This window comes from Lepidochelys olivacea (assembly GCF_965140295.1).
Source record: "Lepidochelys olivacea isolate rLepOli2 genome assembly, chromosome: 2".
Taxonomy (NCBI): Eukaryota; Metazoa; Chordata; order Testudines; family Cheloniidae; genus Lepidochelys; species Lepidochelys olivacea.
In genome coordinates this window covers 238,946,812-238,965,368 of record NC_140412.1, presented here as the reverse complement: position 1 = coordinate 238,965,368, position 18,557 = coordinate 238,946,812, and the positions used below count along the sequence as shown (strand labels likewise).

The 18,557-nt window shown below is 38.1% G+C and overlaps 1 protein-coding gene across 2 annotated transcripts in view; it reads right to left on the bottom strand.

The window, feature by feature from the left end:
• Positions 1-18,557, bottom strand: part of WAC (WW domain containing adaptor with coiled-coil) — a 114,774-nt gene that overhangs the window by 49,157 nt on the left and 47,060 nt on the right. For both annotated transcript variants that reach the window (XM_084618162.1, XM_084618161.1), the window contains exons 4-7: positions 7,448-7,554; positions 6,350-6,465; positions 6,150-6,262; positions 2,839-3,147 (exon numbers count right to left, since the gene is read on the bottom strand). In XM_084618162.1, coding sequence (XP_084474288.1) covers positions 2,839-3,147; positions 6,150-6,262; positions 6,350-6,465; positions 7,448-7,554 — 645 coding nt within the window. The remainder of the gene's footprint in view (positions 1-2,838; positions 3,148-6,149; positions 6,263-6,349; positions 6,466-7,447; positions 7,555-18,557) is intronic.

Below are 18,557 nucleotides of genomic sequence, written 5' to 3'. Positions count from 1 at the left end.
GAGTTCCATAAGACTGAGATACATCCTGGATACTCAAAGTGTCCATGTACCTTGTATCATAAGGTCATCCATATGGGCTCCCCAGCCCACTAAAGACGCACTGGTGATGATAATTTTGTTTGGGGAGGAGGGAAAAAAGAGAACTCCCACACTACACGTGGGTCAGTCTATCATAGGAGAGACGACAGCACCCTGGCTGGAACCGTTAGCCTGAGGTTCAGAGAGTAATGGTTCAGTGAGTACATGACTGGAGCCAAGTCTGAAGGCAGCAAAGGTCACGCAGGTGCACGAAGCCATGTGGACAAGAGACAGACAAGTCGTGCCTAGTACTTGAGGGTTGTTCCTGATGAGATATGACATTCATCTCCTGAAATTTGTCAGGTATGCTTGTGCTGTGGTAGAGTTTATGGTAGTCCCAATGAAGTCCAATGATTGCATGGAGTTGAGGATTGATTTCTCAGTGTTGACGCTGACTCCCAGCGAAGCAAGGAGGTTGAGTGACATGTTGGCATATGGGCTTCTTAGTGCAATTTGGCAGCCAGGAGCCAGTCGTTGAGGTACAGAAAAACAAGGAGACCATAACACCTGGCGTAAGCTGCTACTATGGAAAATATTTTGGTGAAGACTCTGGTAATGGTAGCTATTCCAAAGCTAAGTACTTGGTGTCGGAAATAGTTGGCGCCCTCCATAAACCTCCTGAGAAAACGTCTGGGCAGGGTAACTGTCTATGTGGAAACAAGCATCCTTCATAACAAGAGCCATGAACACACATCTTTTTCTAGAGATGGAATTATCGCTGCCAACGTAACCATGCAACACTTGAGTTTGTAAATGAAATGACTGAAGTGGCAGAGGTCAAGGATTGGTATCCAACTGCCCTTCTTTTTGGGAATCAGGAAGTTAAGTCGAGTAGAATCCTATTCCTTGATATTCTAGTAGGACGCGTTCTATTGTTCTTCACTGTAATAAGGAGTTCACTCCTTGGACGAGAATAGTGTCATGAGAGTGGTCCGAAAGGAGGTGGGGAGGAAGATTTTGGAGAAGTTAGCATTACAACAAAATTAAAGAATACCACTCATTTCTTCAAGATCAAACTTCTTATATCCACAAATGTACCAGTCAGGATAGATAAAAATCAATGATTAAAAAAAAAAATTAAAAAAATGTTTTTTTATTTAAATCAGATTTTTTGAGAAAAATGCTTTTTGGAGGAAAAAACCTATCTAAAGATAGTTTTAATTAAGATACATTATAGCTCAAAGATATCTCATTATGGAATAGGGATTATAAATTCTAATTCTATAAAATGAGACAATATATTCATGTCATGTTTAAGAAAAATTTTGTAAATGAGTTCCAATAGTTCATGGATTAGGGACCCAATCTAATGGGGTTCCACAGGCTTCCGTATAGTTTATTTAGGTTAATCTTTCTATCTACCCAATGAGACTCAGTGCTCAGTCTAGAAGATACCATCAGAGATGCTTCGTTTTTGCAGTTCTCAAACTGTGGATTTGTGTCTCCAGAGGTAACATGCTTGTTAACAGCAAAAATGTCTTTAAGTAAATAAATAAATAAATAAATAAATAAATGTACAGAGGCGAAAAATAATAGACCTCAACTCCAGAGTCCCTCTGCAAATTTGTGTACACAGAGTCAATCCCTTACCTCTCTTTAAAAGTGCAAAGTTTCAAAAAGTTAAATGTATAGAAGATTCATTGTTGGGGCCGAATAGATCTGGATCAGGAGAAGAAGTCTGTAGATAAATGTGAGAAGCAAGGGACATATGCTTGTTTTGTTAAAATATTATATGCTTGCTGTTGAAGAAAAAAAATCCAGAATACTTAACGTTGTTGTTTTAGTTAAATAAAACAATTTAAATATCTGTCTGGTGATGTTCTCCTCCTAACACAGCATAGTAAGAAACTCCTCCAAATGTTAAAGATTAGCCTGTTGAATTGGAGATAGTTCACCTCCCAGTGACTTCATAAATATCTGCTTCAATTACCTTTGGTAAATGAAATAAACAATCATTCATTTTCTGATATAGCTGTAAAACTAATCTGAAAAGTTTTCAAAATAAATCACTGTTTAAAAACATAGTGTGTACCTTTTAAAAATGAAACCTACATCCATCTCTGAGTTGTGAAAAATATGTATTAAGGTTATAACAACCAACAAGAATGCACTTTTATGTAGAAATCCATGATTAAACCAAGTCTTCCTGACTAGTGATTTAAATCAATTTGATTTAAATCAAATCCACCCTGGTACCAGACATATTCCCGGGTATCATTATAGGGAAACGTAAGTAGTTTGTCACTGGAATCCCAACAAGATACATTTGATAGAAAATGCATGGGTCCAAGACAGCTTTGAAACATTAATCCGACAGACAAATTGACAACTGCAGCAACTGCAAAGTTCCAAAATAACATAAAAAGAATTTTAGGCACCCTTTTAGTAGAGATCAATTGAAATACAGTTTGCAGTATATGCATGTAAATGGCAAACCTACTAGTTCAGGTGAGAATTAATTCAGGGAAGTCCTATGCCTGTGTTATAAAGGAGGTCAGACTACATGATCACAATGGTCTCTTCTGCTTTATCATCTAATTCAAACTTCAAAATTCAAAGTTCTGTCAGATAAGCGGATTACGAAAACCATAGTTTAATGTGAAACTGAATCTGAACCACAAAAATCATGACTAAATTAACTGTTTCAAGCATAGGAAACAGGAAACACATGTTTAAATTCTAGAAGTCAGACTTTCTAACCAACACCACAATTCAACTTACAACACTGAGCAATATTAAAAATAGTTTTATCTGACATACCTTTTCTATCTGTTTTCTGAGAAGGGATGGACGATGTGGGTGTAGGCAGTTTTGATAAAGTAGATGCTCCATTAGCATCAAAAGATTTCTTTGGCTGGTGATCAGATTGTAGAGAAAATGGAGTAGGAGGAACAGTGCTTGGGGTAGCAGTTGGATGAACCACTGGTTTGATGGGATGTTGTACTGGAGTAGAACTACTGTGAGTCTCTGCTCTTGGCAGTCTGTAGTCTCTGTCATTGTGTCTGCTTGTCTGAGACAAAATATTCTGAGGAAGTATACTACTGGCATCACTGGAATGTTTGTCTTCCACTGTTGTAGGGTTCACAAAGAAGGTTGCAATAAGAAAAAAAAAGATTAAGTTAGAAACTTCACTAACATTGCTATGACTAATTCAGTAGCATACTAATGTTTAAATTTGATTAGGCTTTCATTATTTTTTTTAAAAATGTCAACTGCCAGCACAATAGCTATTTGCAGCTCAGTATTGGCAAACAATCTGATTTTAGTCACTGACAACATGCCCCTTCTCAAACACGATTGGATCTTTGCCGAATTTAGAATTCCAGTAAAGTAATCTTGTTAAGGACAAACTATTTTGTAGTGAGTTTTCTAATTTCCAAGGTCATTTTTAAAGATTCCATTAACACACTGACCAAAATGAAATATTTGCATATGCTATATTTAATCTGAGAGACTACATTATGGCAGACCTCTCTGTGCAAAATTTTCACGTTTTCTGAATTTCTCTTCTATACGCCATGTTTGTCTCCTCTTCGGTTTTTTTTAATACAACCGAATTTTGAATTCTCGTTTTTAAAGGATAAAAAAATGGACAAATTCAGCTTCAAGCCATTTTGATTAGCAGCATATAAAACTTAAAACATATATGAACCTCTTGATTTGCATGCTGTCACATAATAGTGACTTTAGTATGTTACATTGGGGATTGACAAGCATGCAGAGTATGGTTCATCCTTTATGATTGCTAGTTTCTCATCTGTCATGCAACCTTACCACTGGCAATGATGCAAACTGACATGAAATTCACAAAAGCAAATATTTATTGCAATTAGGACTGTGAATGATATTCAAAAATTATCACAATTAATCGCCGTTTCAGTCGTACTGTTAACAACAGAATAGCATTTATTTAAATATTTTTGGATGTTATTCTACATTTTCAAATATATTGATTTCAATTACAGCACAGAATACAAAGTGTACAGTGCTCACTTTATATTATTTTTATTACAAATATCTGCACTGTAAAAAAGCTACAAGATTGTATTTTTCAATTCACCTCATAAATACTGTAGTGCCATCTCAATGTGAAAGTGCAATTTACAAATGCAGAATTATTATATTTTACATAACTGCATTCAAAAATAAAACAATGTAAAACTTTAGAGCCTACAAGTGCACTCAGTCCTACTTCTTGTTCAGCCAGTCGCTAAGACAAACAAGTTCGTTTACATTTACAGGAGATAATGCTGCCTACCACCTCCTATTTACAGCGTCACTAGAAACTGAGACCACGCATTCACATGGCACTGTTGTAGCTAGCACTGCAAGGTGTTTACATGCCAGATATACTAAACATTTGTATGCCCCTTCATGCTTTGACCACCATTCCAGAGGACATGCTTCCATACTAATGATAGGTTCTGCTCCATAATGATCCAAAGCACATTCATTTTCATCATCATGAGTAAGAAGCCATCAACAGAAGGTTGATTTTCTTTTATGGTGGTTTGGGTTCTGTAGTTTCCAAATTGGAGCATTTCTCTTTTAAAGACTTTTGGCAGCATGTTCCACACCTTGTCCCTCTCAGATTTCGGAAGGCACTTCAGATTCTTAATCTTGGGTCGAGTACTGTAGCTATCTTTAGAAAACTCACATGGGTACCTTCTTTGAGTTTTATCAAATCCATAATGAAAATGTGCTTAAACTGAACAACATATTGTTCAGTTGAACAGTCGTCATCCAAGACTGCCATATCACGAAATACGTGGCAGAATGCAGGTAAAACCATGGACCAGTTCCTCCCCCCCGCCAAAGAGTTCAGTCACAAATTTAATTAATGCATTATTTTTTTAAAAAGCGTCATCAGCATGGAAGCATGCCCTCTGGAATGGTGGTCCAAGCATGAAAGGGCATGCGAATGTTTAGCATATCTGGCACATAAATACCTTGCAATGCCAGTTACAAAAGTGCCATAGGAACACTTTCAGGTGACACTGTAAATAAGAAGCAGGCAACATTATCTCCTGTAAAGATAAACAGACTTGTCTGACTTAGCGATTTGCTGAACAAGAAGTAGGACTGAGTGGACTTGTAGGCTATGAAGTTTTACATTGTTTTGTTTCTGAGTGCAGTTATTTAACAAAAAAAATCCATATTTGTAAGTTGCACTTTCACAATAGCTTGCACTACAGTACTCGTATGAGGTGAACTGAAAAATACAATTTCTTTTGTTTCTTTTTTACAATGCAAATATTTGTAATAAAAAATAATATAAAGTGAGCACTATACACTTTGTATTCTGTGTTGTAACTGAAATCAATATATTGGAAAATGTAGAAAAAAATCCAAAAATATGTAACAAATTTAAATTGGTATTCTATTAACAGTGTGATTAAAATAGTGATGAATCACGATTAATTTTTGAATTGAGTTAATTTGTTTCGAGTTAATCAAGTGAATTAACTGTGATTGACAGCCCTAACTGCAATATGCAATTTCTGTATCTATTCTTCCTGAAACGTGTATTTTCTTTATATAGTGCAGCACCAGTTAAAACAGAATATATTTTCTCCAGATATTAGTATGCTGCTCACCTGCGACTTATGAAGAAATAGTGATAATAGTTAGGCCCTTTAAAGCCTCTAGTATCTTACGTATTGAAGAAAAAATGCTGTGAGAAGACTATCACAGCAGCTATAGAAAAAGATTGTGTCTTCAAGCTGAAGGACAAATGCTGCACAAATAGTAGCCCACAATGAGTGATAATTACAAAAAAGGAATACTAACATGGAACAAAGATATAAGTGAATGTTTTAGTTGGATAGGCTCAAAGCTACTCTGAGACATCATCATCGGTGGGCCAGAACATTTGGAGAAGTTCTTTCTTTGGAGAAATCTTAGGAAAAAAATAAGCTGGGCCACCTTGACTCACTGCCACAAAAAGCACACGCTAGGGAAGAGGGATTTCCTTTTTTAGTTTGGCAAAGACAAGTACTGAGAGGAAGTATGCAATGCACACAAACCAAGAGCATTTAATTATATAAAATAAATAAAAACCCCCAACGTACTTCCACTTGTGAATCCACTGGCAGCAGTCGCCTGCATCACCTCTCTTCTGTAGTCCCTATCTTTTGGGAAACTGTTAACTGATATTTTGCTTGCTTCTTTTTGTCTCTGCTCTCTGCAAAAAATACAAATAAAGTAAAAACTCAAGTACAATGTTTTCTAGATTATATGCTTTTATTTTTTAATCAAAGTATATCTATACCTTTCAAGCCACTCTTTTGGTTTTTCCCATTGTGAAACTTCTGTTCGGCAGTTATAGTAGTATTTTTTGCCAGAAGAGCTGATGTGCTCAGACCAGTCATCCGCAGAATCATAGGACTTTGAAAATATGAACAACAATGTTGGAGAAATGACTACTTGACAGTTTTCAAATAAGTTATATAGATTCTACTATATTCAAAGTTGCAAGATGTGTAGACTTTTTCCTTCACATCCACTTTGAAACCACTGTACATAAGGGACAATGTAATGTCCCTCCCCTATCACCTCCCACAACAATACTGCTTTCCAGCTGCTTCAAACAATACACAGCTTCTCCTATCTCATCTTACCAACCCTGACTAAATTATAGCATAAATTGAGATCTGGTGCTACATTCATTGGATCGTTGTAACATCACTACTGTCTACATGAAAGTCTTCAGTATGCTAATGATTTTGGATCTTATACTTCTGCAACTGAAGAACCTCCTCAAAATGTCCAGATGATGTAAATAAAAAAAAACTAATGTTTTTTGATGTGTTACATTTTAGAAAATAATATTTGGAGGATTATCTCTGTTTTTCCCCATGCCCCAGAACAATTTTTAACACCAACCAGTGTAATCACAGCAATTTTTGGTAACTGAGTGCTTGAAGCATAGGAAGTGGTATGTGCTAGCCAGTAAGCAATAAAACTTAAAACCCCTATTACTGCTTCCCATAAGGTTCCAAAAAAATAAAAAGCCTGCGGAGTTAGGTCAGTCTACTGCTGTGGAACCAAGATACTAGAGTAAGATCCTTGCCAATGATATATTTAGGGAAAGTACTTTTCTCAATTGCTATGTGTCTTTTCGATTAAAACCGTCAAAGGCAAGACAGGTACATCTGGAAACCCAAATGACAATTAGCTATACTGAAACCATCTAACATATAACCTCTGCCAACTGCAATTTGTTCCCGCCATTTTCAGTATATAATCACCACTTAGGTTTAATAATTCAATAAAATATGCAGAACTTCACCCTCCATAATTTAATCAAAAATAGTATATATAAAACTGCCTAAGACATATTTGGACATTGATGACCATTAATACTTACTGCATCTGAAGTTTTACTTGGATTATTGCTTGGATTAGAAGAATGTGAATTTGAGCTATGAAGAGCACTGTGGTTATGTGAATTTTCTTGTGGAGAGTAACTGGTCCCTAAAATACACAAATATAGGTCACCATGAATGTTTCTATACAAATTAAACATACCTGTATTTCAGAGCATGGAAGTATGTCAATGTTTTAATTAAAAGTGCTGTGTATCTTATTTTTATCCTTCCTCACATCCATATACTAAATACACTTCACTATGGATCTCTATTAAGGGAAAGTTTGAAGTTGTTCATGGAATTTTGTATCAATCAGTCTTTGATTTACATATAGCATATATGATGCAGCTATGGGAAAATATCCTCCACGTTCTACCAATAATATAACTATATAGATATATATATTTTTTAAATCTATTTGTAAGATTCAATTCATGTATCTGAGTAGTTCAATCCAGGTTTCTCCAGAAGAGATTCAACTATCAAACCACTAGAATTTAGAGATTTGAAAGCAGAATTACTGAAGCTCCAGCTAAGAGAGGCCACAAAAGCAAGAGTTATCAACAGATTAAATTTGGACTGAATAACATTTTCCCATCCATTTTGATATAACAATAAGGTTATTTTAGACATTTGTCAAATATAAGGAAGAGGAAAACTACAATTTAGTGGACTGATATGTTTCAACAAAGTCATAAATACAGTGGAGAATCTAAGTCACGCTGCAATACTCACAATACAAGTATACTTTATAGTATTTAATAAGATTCTAAAGTATTTGACTATAAAACCGGTGTTCAATCCTGTTAGACATAATGAAGTTCTACCCTAAAAGGACTAACAGCAGCATTGTGAGATTCCATGTTTAAATTTTAAAAAATTTGCTTAGTTTACAAGTTTAAAAAAAAACAGGTTTCCTAATTTCCATCCCTACAAACTCAGCCTGAAATCTGAAAATAAAGTAGTATTATTTCCTGACTGTACCTCCTAAGTAAATGATTATGGCTGTACAAGGATAAGAGAGGGTAGAAAATGGTTCAATTCTTTTGCCCTAGTTAATAATTTTTTTATGATATACAAACCACAACAGACTCCAGATCAGACTGTTTTTTCTGCAGGACCAATGTGAGCCAAAAAAAGTAGTAAAAAATCATCACAAACACATTATTTCTACAATGCCTAAAAGTGTATTTGGATATTAAATGAACACATACATGTAACAGATTTGTTCATTAAAAAGGCTCATTTTACATACAAGTGATAAGTCGAAGACTTATTAGTTTTAGACACTAAATTTTAGTTTCTTCACAGAATTGTAAGAGAGAGTGAAATTATCTAATAAATTATTTAATTCCATCCCCTTGTCAAAGCAGGAATGTTTCCTGACCTATAGTATTACAGTGACATCAAGTCTCTCCATAATTATGTTCAAAACCACCTTTCCCTCAGAAGAATGGTTTTAACCACCCTCCTCATTTGCCAAAACTATATATGTCTGAAGTTTTACATATATGATCTTGTGCCAAGGTAGACTAATAAGTTTGAGGCAAATCAAAGAAGGCTTTTTGGAGATAAGCAGCATACTTCCTGAAAAAAATGATCTTCCTAACTTTGTCTCATTGTTTCTCTAAGAACACATCTACCCTGCAGCTGATGGTGTGATTTGCAGCTCATGTAGACACTGCCACATCCTAACCACTATTTTTAGCGAGCTAGTTAAATTAAGGATAGCATACTTAGGTCTACACAAACAAAGTCACACCCACAGCTACAGATACCCTAAGAGCTTGGTCTGGAAGATTCAAATTCAGTTTCCTTCACTTGGTCTTGAGGTAGACTAGGGCATTTGCACTATTTCCATGAAGTTGATGGATAGAGTTCAGAAATGAATGCAAGCTTGACCATGTCTGCATGTGACCCTACAGAATTATCACTGGTTCGAGCCTAGCAAAGCATCCAAGTTCTGTACAGACTGAGGCTGAATTTCAGATTGGCCCTGATTACCATGTCACAGGCTCTAAGATGTAGGCTTAGACTTCTGGCCTCCCTCCTTAGGTCCTATCTGAACTGCCAAGCCATTCAACTCCGGAAACCCAATGTGCAACAATTTCACTACAGATTTTTCACCTTTAATTCATGACACCATTGTGTTAATTGATTCCTTATCTTCTGCGTTACCACAACAAATACACAAGACTTCTGAAAACGCTGGTTATCTGCATCACGGAACATTTAAAACAGGCTGCAGTTACAATGTGTTGTTGCAGTCTTCTTACAATAAAATTTATCTATTTTTAAGGCAGATGGACAAGGTGGATGGTGCAGAATTAAGATATTTTGGGTGACATGTCGTAACATACATTTTATGGAGTATAAACCTGATCTCTATGCATCCGATGAAGTGAGCTGTAGCTCACGAAAGCTTATTCTCTAATAAATTTGTTAGTCTCTAAGGTGCCACAAGTACTCCTGTTCTTTTCACGGATACAGACTAACACAGCTGCTATTCTGAAACCTGACTTTCTAATGTTGGTTTTTTAAATTGCAAAATTTTTCATGTTTCTCCCTGCAACTAGAGCCTACCTCCAACAAAATTTTAATTTGGGAATGCTTTAAAAAAAAATTGTATTTGTCACAAATGTCAGTTAAATTTAAAAAGGTTTTCTTCTTAAATGCCAGTCCTGTAAAGTGAAACTGAGTTAATTCCTTCTTGTGCAGTGTCCCACACCAAAAGGTAGTGAATGTTGGGATCTTTGAAGCAGCATTCTGAATGGGGCAAGACTACGTTTGTCAAGGCCAGAGACAAGAATGTAACAATAGTCAAGATGCAGGATGATGAGGGCTTGAACAAAAATTTTAGCCGTGTGGAAGGCAGGCAGAGAGTAGGGAAATACAGTCGCATCCTATTTTGTCTGTTCTCTTTTTGAAAAATAAGGAGATCACATGTTGAGTGCAGTGGAGAAAGGAAGGAGAGAAAGTTTAAGGAGGGAGCCAAATTTGATGAAAAGGCAGTTCGGATTGCAGGTACAGGATCTGGTTAGACTGGAAAAGTAAAGGTGATTAGCTAGGAAAATGACAGAACGGAAGGAAGAGAGAATAAGTCTATAGTGGAGGAAGTCAACATAGCCATGGGATTTCTGCTAGAGAACGGCAGAAGAGGAAACAGATGTTGGGTGAGCCAGGGATAGAAGCTGGTAGAGCAGATTTTGCAATGGAAGAAAGGGACAAAGAAGTCAAGGGTGGAAAAGAGTGTAGAATAGAGATGACCAGATCAAAGGAAGAAAGGATGAGAGCAGAAGAGAAGTCATGAACACTGATGGGCTAAGAGTCATGGAAGCACCAAGTGGCGAAGTCAGAGGGAGGGTGCAAGTGGGCGATGTTGAAAGAGACCAGGTGGTGGTCAGAGAGAGATCACATATCAAAGGAGAGATGAGGAGGAGAGTAGTGCTTAGTGAAGACCAAGTTCAGTGAATGGCCATTCTGGAGTGTTGAACCAGGTCAAAATAAATGCAAGGGTGAGGAGAGAGGCAGCTACAGAGCTGGATGGGTCACCAACACAATAGTTGAAGTACCAAGGATAAGTGTAGAACGAGAGGAAATGAGAGCCAGTTGAAATCACAGAGGAAGGAAGACAGGGAGAAGCCGGGCAGAGGGTAGATGAGGGGGGAGAATAGTTTGATGCAGTGCAGTTCAAATGACAAGAGCTGGAAACGGAGTGAGAATGTGTTGGAAGCAGCAGGAATGGCATAAGAGAAGCCCGACACCCCCGTTATGGTCCCCATTAGGGTCTCTACTTCATCGTAGGACTGGAAACAGGCTGACGTCAGGAACTGGCTCCGATCCTGCAAGTGATACTCTGGGGGACAGTAGCCACCTGAAAAGAAACTAGAAGTCCTTGGAGTTAATGTCCAGGTTTCCAGGGAAGAAGAGAATTGGGTAAAAAAATACAGGAGAGCAGAGGGAAAAACTGACCGGGCAGCTAGGCAGCTCTGCAAGGGAGAAAGAAACTAGCCATCCAGTCAGCAAGCGCAAAAGGGATGACCAGGCAATGAGAAGCAAATGTAGGAGAACAGACCAGACTGAGGGGGAAATTAAATGAACAAAAAAGAGACAAGGTTAAAAAAATACTTATTGCATTGCATTAATTAGACTATTAAATATATCTTCCTACTACCCTATTTCCCTATAAGCAATTGCGGTAGTTCTCACAGGGGTGCCTGACTCATCGTGCATTCAGACAGGAGTAGTCCAAGACACTGAATTTTGAGACACCTACACTAAAGAAAGCAGATATAACTCACCACACACAGAGAACAGATGATGTTAGAAGGTGACAGTCACTTTTCAGAGAAGACCTGTCCTTACAACTAAACATAAAAATAGACTAAGAAAAAAAATAGGTGTCAATTTCTGTCCTGTAAAATGCATCTAGATTTTTACCCTTTTTCACTATATGAATGTGGTTAGGGCCACCAAGGTCTTCACTATCTAGATTTGAGTTCTCTAGCACGTTCAGCTCTTTCAATAGAAATATTTTTTCTCCCCTTCCCCCCATTTCATTCTGAATGACCTGCAGTAATATGAAGTCAGTACGTATCTAGTTATCCACCAAGACTTTCCCACTGACTCCACCGGGGACACAAGCTGCAACCATCTACACACATAACACTGTTTTTTCTACTCTCTTCTGTCATACTTGCAGCCCAGGACATTAACACTAGTCACTTAGTGGCCAACATCCATTGACCATCAATTATACTTCAACAAGAACTCTGTGCACCTAATAGAAAGTTTTAGCTTTAAAGTTTGCTCACAGACCAGCATTGCAATAAAAACAGCGTTAACACTGAAGAACATTCTGAAGACTGGAATGCCACACTTGCAGCTTCACTTAAAAATCAGCAGGTCCAGTTCTGCTATAGTGAGAAAAATCTCTTAAAGCACGGCAGCTTTATGTTTACCAGGCTAAGAGTGCAATCATGGACATATGCCTACTATTATACATCAGTACCCAGAACAATCTTCCAAGAAAAAGCTGTTATTTGTGTCCAAGCACTAACAAGTTAGAAAGATGAGATGTACTTGTGAGTATACACAATTCTTTTGTACAGCATTCTTTGCAAGCATGAATGCTGTAAAGCTTCCCACCACCCTGAACACTAAAAAAATTGCTCCCATTTTGAATTAACACTTTAAATGTTTTAAGAATAAGACCTTATGTTTCTTGAAGACTGAAAAATTCTATTTATCTAGTTCCACTATATTTTTTTTCCTCTCCCCCCTTTTCATATTTGATACAGTCACATAAAACAAGTAAGCATTCCGTTAGTTCCTGTTACTTATTTTGACTCAATACTGTGATAGTAGCAAAGCTTTTATCACAGGCATAGCTATCAACACACTAAGACTGAATGCTCCTTTCTTTGCATTTCTCCACCTATTTGAAGAAAATCTTAAATCACTCATGAATACTAAATCTCGATCTCTCCCACAGAGTTACTGCACATGATATATTGCGATCCACACCTGAAAACTATGTAAAGGTCCTTGCAAATGGAACACTTACCAAACTGAATATTGCAAGCACTCTATATTACGGAGCAGGAGGCCCTTGATGAGGGTAGACTAGTTTAAATCAAAAATTTAAATCACCAATTTTAATCATGATTTAAACCAGCTTCTGGCAATTTAGGCCTTAACATAGATTTCCATAATTTAAATGAGGTTTCTTTTAAAAAATAAAAATATGTTTAGTTTAAATAAAGCCTCTAAGTTAAATAAAACAAGCCAATTCAATTTGAAAAAAAAAATCAAATAAAAAAAATTTTAATAAATTTTTGTCTACGCTGACCTTGCTGAACCATGGTTAAGGTTGAAGGGAGCTTCGTTAAGAAAAGATTTTCAAAGTGCTCTAAAAATCCCCATGCATAATGACCTGAAAATTGCTATGCCCACAGAGAAACATAGTAGAGTTTGTGGTGCAAATTCAAGAGAGACTCCGCTGAAACCACTATTACTTGAAGCCTAAGAAATGAGAGTTCAATAAAGACACAGTGGAATCCTTTGGATAGATTGTTCCACCTGAGGCACCCACCACCCTACACAAGTCCCTGGTGGCAATATCCGGCTGTTCCACACAAGGACGTATATGGGCGCAGTGACTCCTGCGGTTTGCTAATTTCTACAGCAATTTAGTCATTTGATCCAAGGGGTCCCAAGATAGTGCCCCCCACAAAATGACCTGCTTTTAAAATTTTCAGGTTCTTTTATCTTTTTTCCGCACAATTAAGGAAAAACTGAATGAACGCTTTTATTGTACATAATTCTACATCTGTGAAGTTCAACTTTCATGATAAAGAGATTGCACTACAATAGTTGTAGTAGGTGAACTGAAAAATACTACTGTTTTTTATAGTGCAAATATTGGAATAAAAAATAAATATAAAGTGAACACTGTACGCTTTGCATTCTGTGTTGTAACAAACATAAGAATGTCCATACTGGGCCAGACCAAAGGTCCATCCAGCCCAGTATCCTGTCTGTCAACAGTGGCCAATGCCAGGTGCCCCAGAGGGAGTGAACAGAACAGGTAATGATTAAGTGATCTCTCTCCAGCCATCCATCTCCACTCTCTGACAAACAGAGGCTAGGGACACCATTGCTTAACCATCCTGGCTAATAGCCATTAATGGACTTAACCTCCATGAATTTATCTATTTCTCTTTTAAACCTTGTTATAGTCCTAGCCTTCACAACTTCCTCATGCAAGGAGTTCCACAGGTTGACTGTGTGCTGTGTGAAGAAGAACTTCCATTTATTTGTTTTAAACCTGCTGCCCATTAATTTCATTTGGTGGCCCCTAGTTCTTATATTATGGGAACAAGTAAATAACTTTTCCTTATTCACTTTCTCCAAACCACTCATGATTTTATATATCTCTATCATATTCCCCCTTAGTCTCCTCTTTTTCAAGATGAAAAGTCCTAGCCTCTTTACTCTCTCCTAATATGGGACCCATTCCAAACCCCTAATCATTTTAGTTGTCCTTCTCTGAACTTTTTCTAATGCCAGTATATCTTTTTTTTGAGATGAGATGACCACATCTGTACACAGTATTCAAGAAGTGGGCATACCATGGATTTATATAAGGGCAATAAGATATTCTCCATCTTATTCTCTATCCATTTTTTAATGATTCCTAACATCCTGTTTGCTTTTTTGACTGCCGCTGCACACTGGACATCTTCAGAGAACTATCCATGACGACTCCAAGATCTCTTTCCTGATTAGTTGTAGCTAAATTAGCCCCCATCATATTGTATGCACAGTTGGGATTATTTTTTCCAATGTGCATTACTTTACATTTATCCACATTAATTAGAAATCAATATATTTGAAGATGTAGAAAACATCCAAAAATATTTAAATAAATGGTATTCTGTTATTGTTTAATCGCGCGATTAATTGCGATTAATTTTTTTAATCACTTGACAGCCCTAGTATTTTTAGTAAAAGTCATGGACAGGTCACGGGACGTAAACAAAAATTCACAGCCTGTGACCTGTCCATGACTTTTACTAAAAATACCTGCCATGACTAAAACTTGGGCAGGGGAGCCTCGGGTGCTCAGAGAGGAGAGGAGGTCCGGGGGTGCCATGGATGCTGGGGAAGGTGGCCTGGGTCCCTGCTAGTACTGGGTGGGGGGAGGCTGCAGCACATGGCCCCGGACTCCCACTGTTGATATTGGGGGGGGGGCGGGCACATGGAGAAGAAGGGTTGGCAGGCTGGCAGGGGCTTCCTACTCAGCTCCGCATCCCTGCAACTCCTAGGCAGTGGAGGCATGGGTGAGGGAGGGGCTCTGCTGCTCCCGCCACAAGCGCCAGCTGCTGCAGCTCCCGCAGCTCCCGTTGGCCAGGAACCACAGCCAATGGGAGCTGCAGGTGTGGGGCCTGTGGACATGGGCTGCATGGAGACACACCCTCCCCCTCCCACCTAGAAGCTGCAGGGAGGCCATGCCAGTGGGAGCGAGGAAGCCCCCCACCATGAGGTAAATGCCCCCGCATCCACACTCCCCAACAAGCTGCCCCTAGCCCTGTGCCCCCTCCCACACACCCAAACTGCTGCTGCTGGCCCAGGGGCTGCCCGGCTCAGGCAGCCCCTGAGCCAGCACCAGCCACTGCAGAAGTAACAGAGATCACGGAAAGTCACGGAATCCGTGACCTCCATGACAGAATAGTCTTGTATCATAATTAACGCTGAGAGTCTATTTCTTCCACAGGATACCTGCCTCATTCAGTTCACAGGACAGAAACTACCTAGAAAATGAGGCAGCTGCTCAATATTTGTATCACCATTCTGTTTAGATGGCCTGCATAATTTACTGGTTTCAGAGTAGCAGCCGTGTTAGTCTGTATTCGCAAAAAGAAAAGGAGTACTTATGGCACCTTAGAGACTAACAAATTTATTTGAGCATAAGCTTTCGTGAGCTATAGCTCACTTCATCGGATTCGTTCAGTGGAAAATACAGTGGGGAGATTTATATACGTAGAGAACATGAAACAATGGGTGTTACCATACACACTGTAACGAGAGTGATCACTTAAGATGAGATATTACCAGCAGGAGAGCGGGAGAGGGAACCTTTTGTAGTGATAATCAAGGTGGGCCATTTCCAGCAGTTGACAGGAACATCTGAGGAACAGTGGGGAGGTGGGGAAATAGTTTTACTTTGTGTCATGACACATTCACTCCCAGTCTCTATTCAATCCTAAGTTAATTGTATCCCGTTTGTAAATTAATTCCAATTCAGCAGTCTCTCGTTGGAGTCTGTTTCTGAAGTTTTTTTGTTGAAGAATTGCCACTTTTAGTTCTGTAATCAAGTGACCAGAGAGATTGAAGTGTTCTCCCACTGGTTTTTGAATGTTATAATTCTTGACGTCTGATTTGTGTCCATTTATTCTTTTACGTAGAGACTGTCCAGTTTGACCAGCGTACATGGCAGAGGGGCATTGCTGGCACATGATGGCATATATCACATTGGTAGCTGTGCAGGTGAACGAGCCTCTGATAGTGTGGCTGATGTGATTATGCCCTATGATGGTGTCCCCTGAATAGATATGTGGACACAGTTGGCAACGGGCTTTGTTGCAAGGATAGGTTCCTGGGTTAGTGGTTCTGTTGAAATTTTCTTCTGTAGACAAGCCCTCACTAACAAAATGCTTCATTAGTTGTGCATTAATGTTGTTTTAGAAGTGCTCCAAACCATTCCTATACACTGATCCCTAAACCTTAACTTTATCCCCTTACCCAAGATGGCATCACTGCCCTAAGGAGGCCCTCGGGGAAATTACAGCATGCCTCCTTAACACATGGAAGATGGTGGGGAAAGTGAAAAAGAACAGTGTTGTGAAAAGCAAAGAGGTAATATTTTTGGAAATAAAGGATGTCTAATGCTGCAGACACAAGCCTCCTGAAATGCCTGCATCAGCTCTAGCAAGCTGCTGCAAATTCTTCCCAGATTAAAACTGCTCCATGTAAGAGTATAAATAGGAACAAGAATTTGGAGTTGTGGTCTACACAGAAATGGCAAGTTTTTTTACGGCAGGGTAAGGTTATGTCATATTCCTGGGCCTCAATGTCATCTTTCCCAGGGCAGACCTAAAATTTTGTGGGAAGTGATGAGACACATGACCTTCACTCTGCATTGTCTGGCTTTAGTTTATGCCTTCTTTGCCCTAAAGGGACAGGAGGAAGGAAATATAGTGTTGCGGTGTGGCAGGAATTACCTTAACTCTGCATTTCCTACTTAACCTTTGCATTTTTTTTTGAGTGTTCCCTGATTTTTGGAGGTTGTAATGTTCAAGTGCCAACTTCCATGTTCTAGAAGGGTATAAGGCACAATGATAAGCAACCTGGACTCATGTTTAACAAAGATTTATATTAGCCAGTCACACTTTAGCCCATGAAATAAACAAAGGCTGAACGTTCTTAGCTGCTTTCCAGTAAAGGGAAGTATATTCCATAACCAAAGCTGAACTTCTTGCCCTTCCCTTTCATCTTCCAAATAGAAGATCAATTTTTATTCTTGTTTTTAATTTATTTTCCTTTGCTATACCTCTAATACCAACAAAGGAAAATATGCAACATATCCAGATACAATGTTTTTTCCCCCTCTACCTGGCTTGAACAGAGACTAGTCATTTGTTCCTTCAAAACTCTCCCTCTCTCCAACATCCCAGCCAGCTTAATCTTAAATGAATAAGTGGACAGTCTTACTTCCTACATCCTCATAGATTGTCACTAGGATATGAAAATGATAGTTCAAATGCCACAGCAGAAACATTAGGCAACAAGCTTATTGTAAATTAAAATGATCTTCAAAACTGACATGTACCATTATGCACTACAAATGTTTAGTAGTGAAGTCCTACTCCCCCTCCCCGCTTTTGAACATGTGTTCAATGAAGTAACTCATTTTATCCATACAACCACACCATAAATGTGTAAGTCTCCACCCACTTCAAGATTTTTGGGAAGCCAAACTAGTGAAAATTCTATGGAAATACTATGAAACAACTTTTTAAAAGATGAAGCAATGATACTTCAATTAAGGTTAACGTAGCTGACAACTAAGTGCTTCCATTAGTTACTCCAGGCTCAAATAAAGGAAGTCAACACCTCAAGATAATTTATATGCTATGAACTAAAGCAATAGGTCTTGCTAATAGCTTGTATTTTCACCTAATATGGAACTGATTTGTTAATTGATTGAGACAACTGAAGAAAGCTCAGTTTCTATTCAAGCATAATGACTCCAAACTCTCTGACACACAGTATTTATTAATGAGATAAGTTTAATAGCTCATGACCTTTCATGGGGATAATTATCTTGCTGCAATCAAAATAACTAAACTGGCATTTATCTACACCTTTTGTTATTTCTATCCAAGCAGCTGTTTGGATACTATTTCAAAATAAAGTATGAATGAAAGCCAGTAAGTTATTTTGGTTCAAGTTTGGGAATAGATGAGCCGCACTGGAAAAACAGATATAACTGGCAAATGAATACTCCAAATCTCCACAGTATTTTAATGTAAGAAATATCTATTA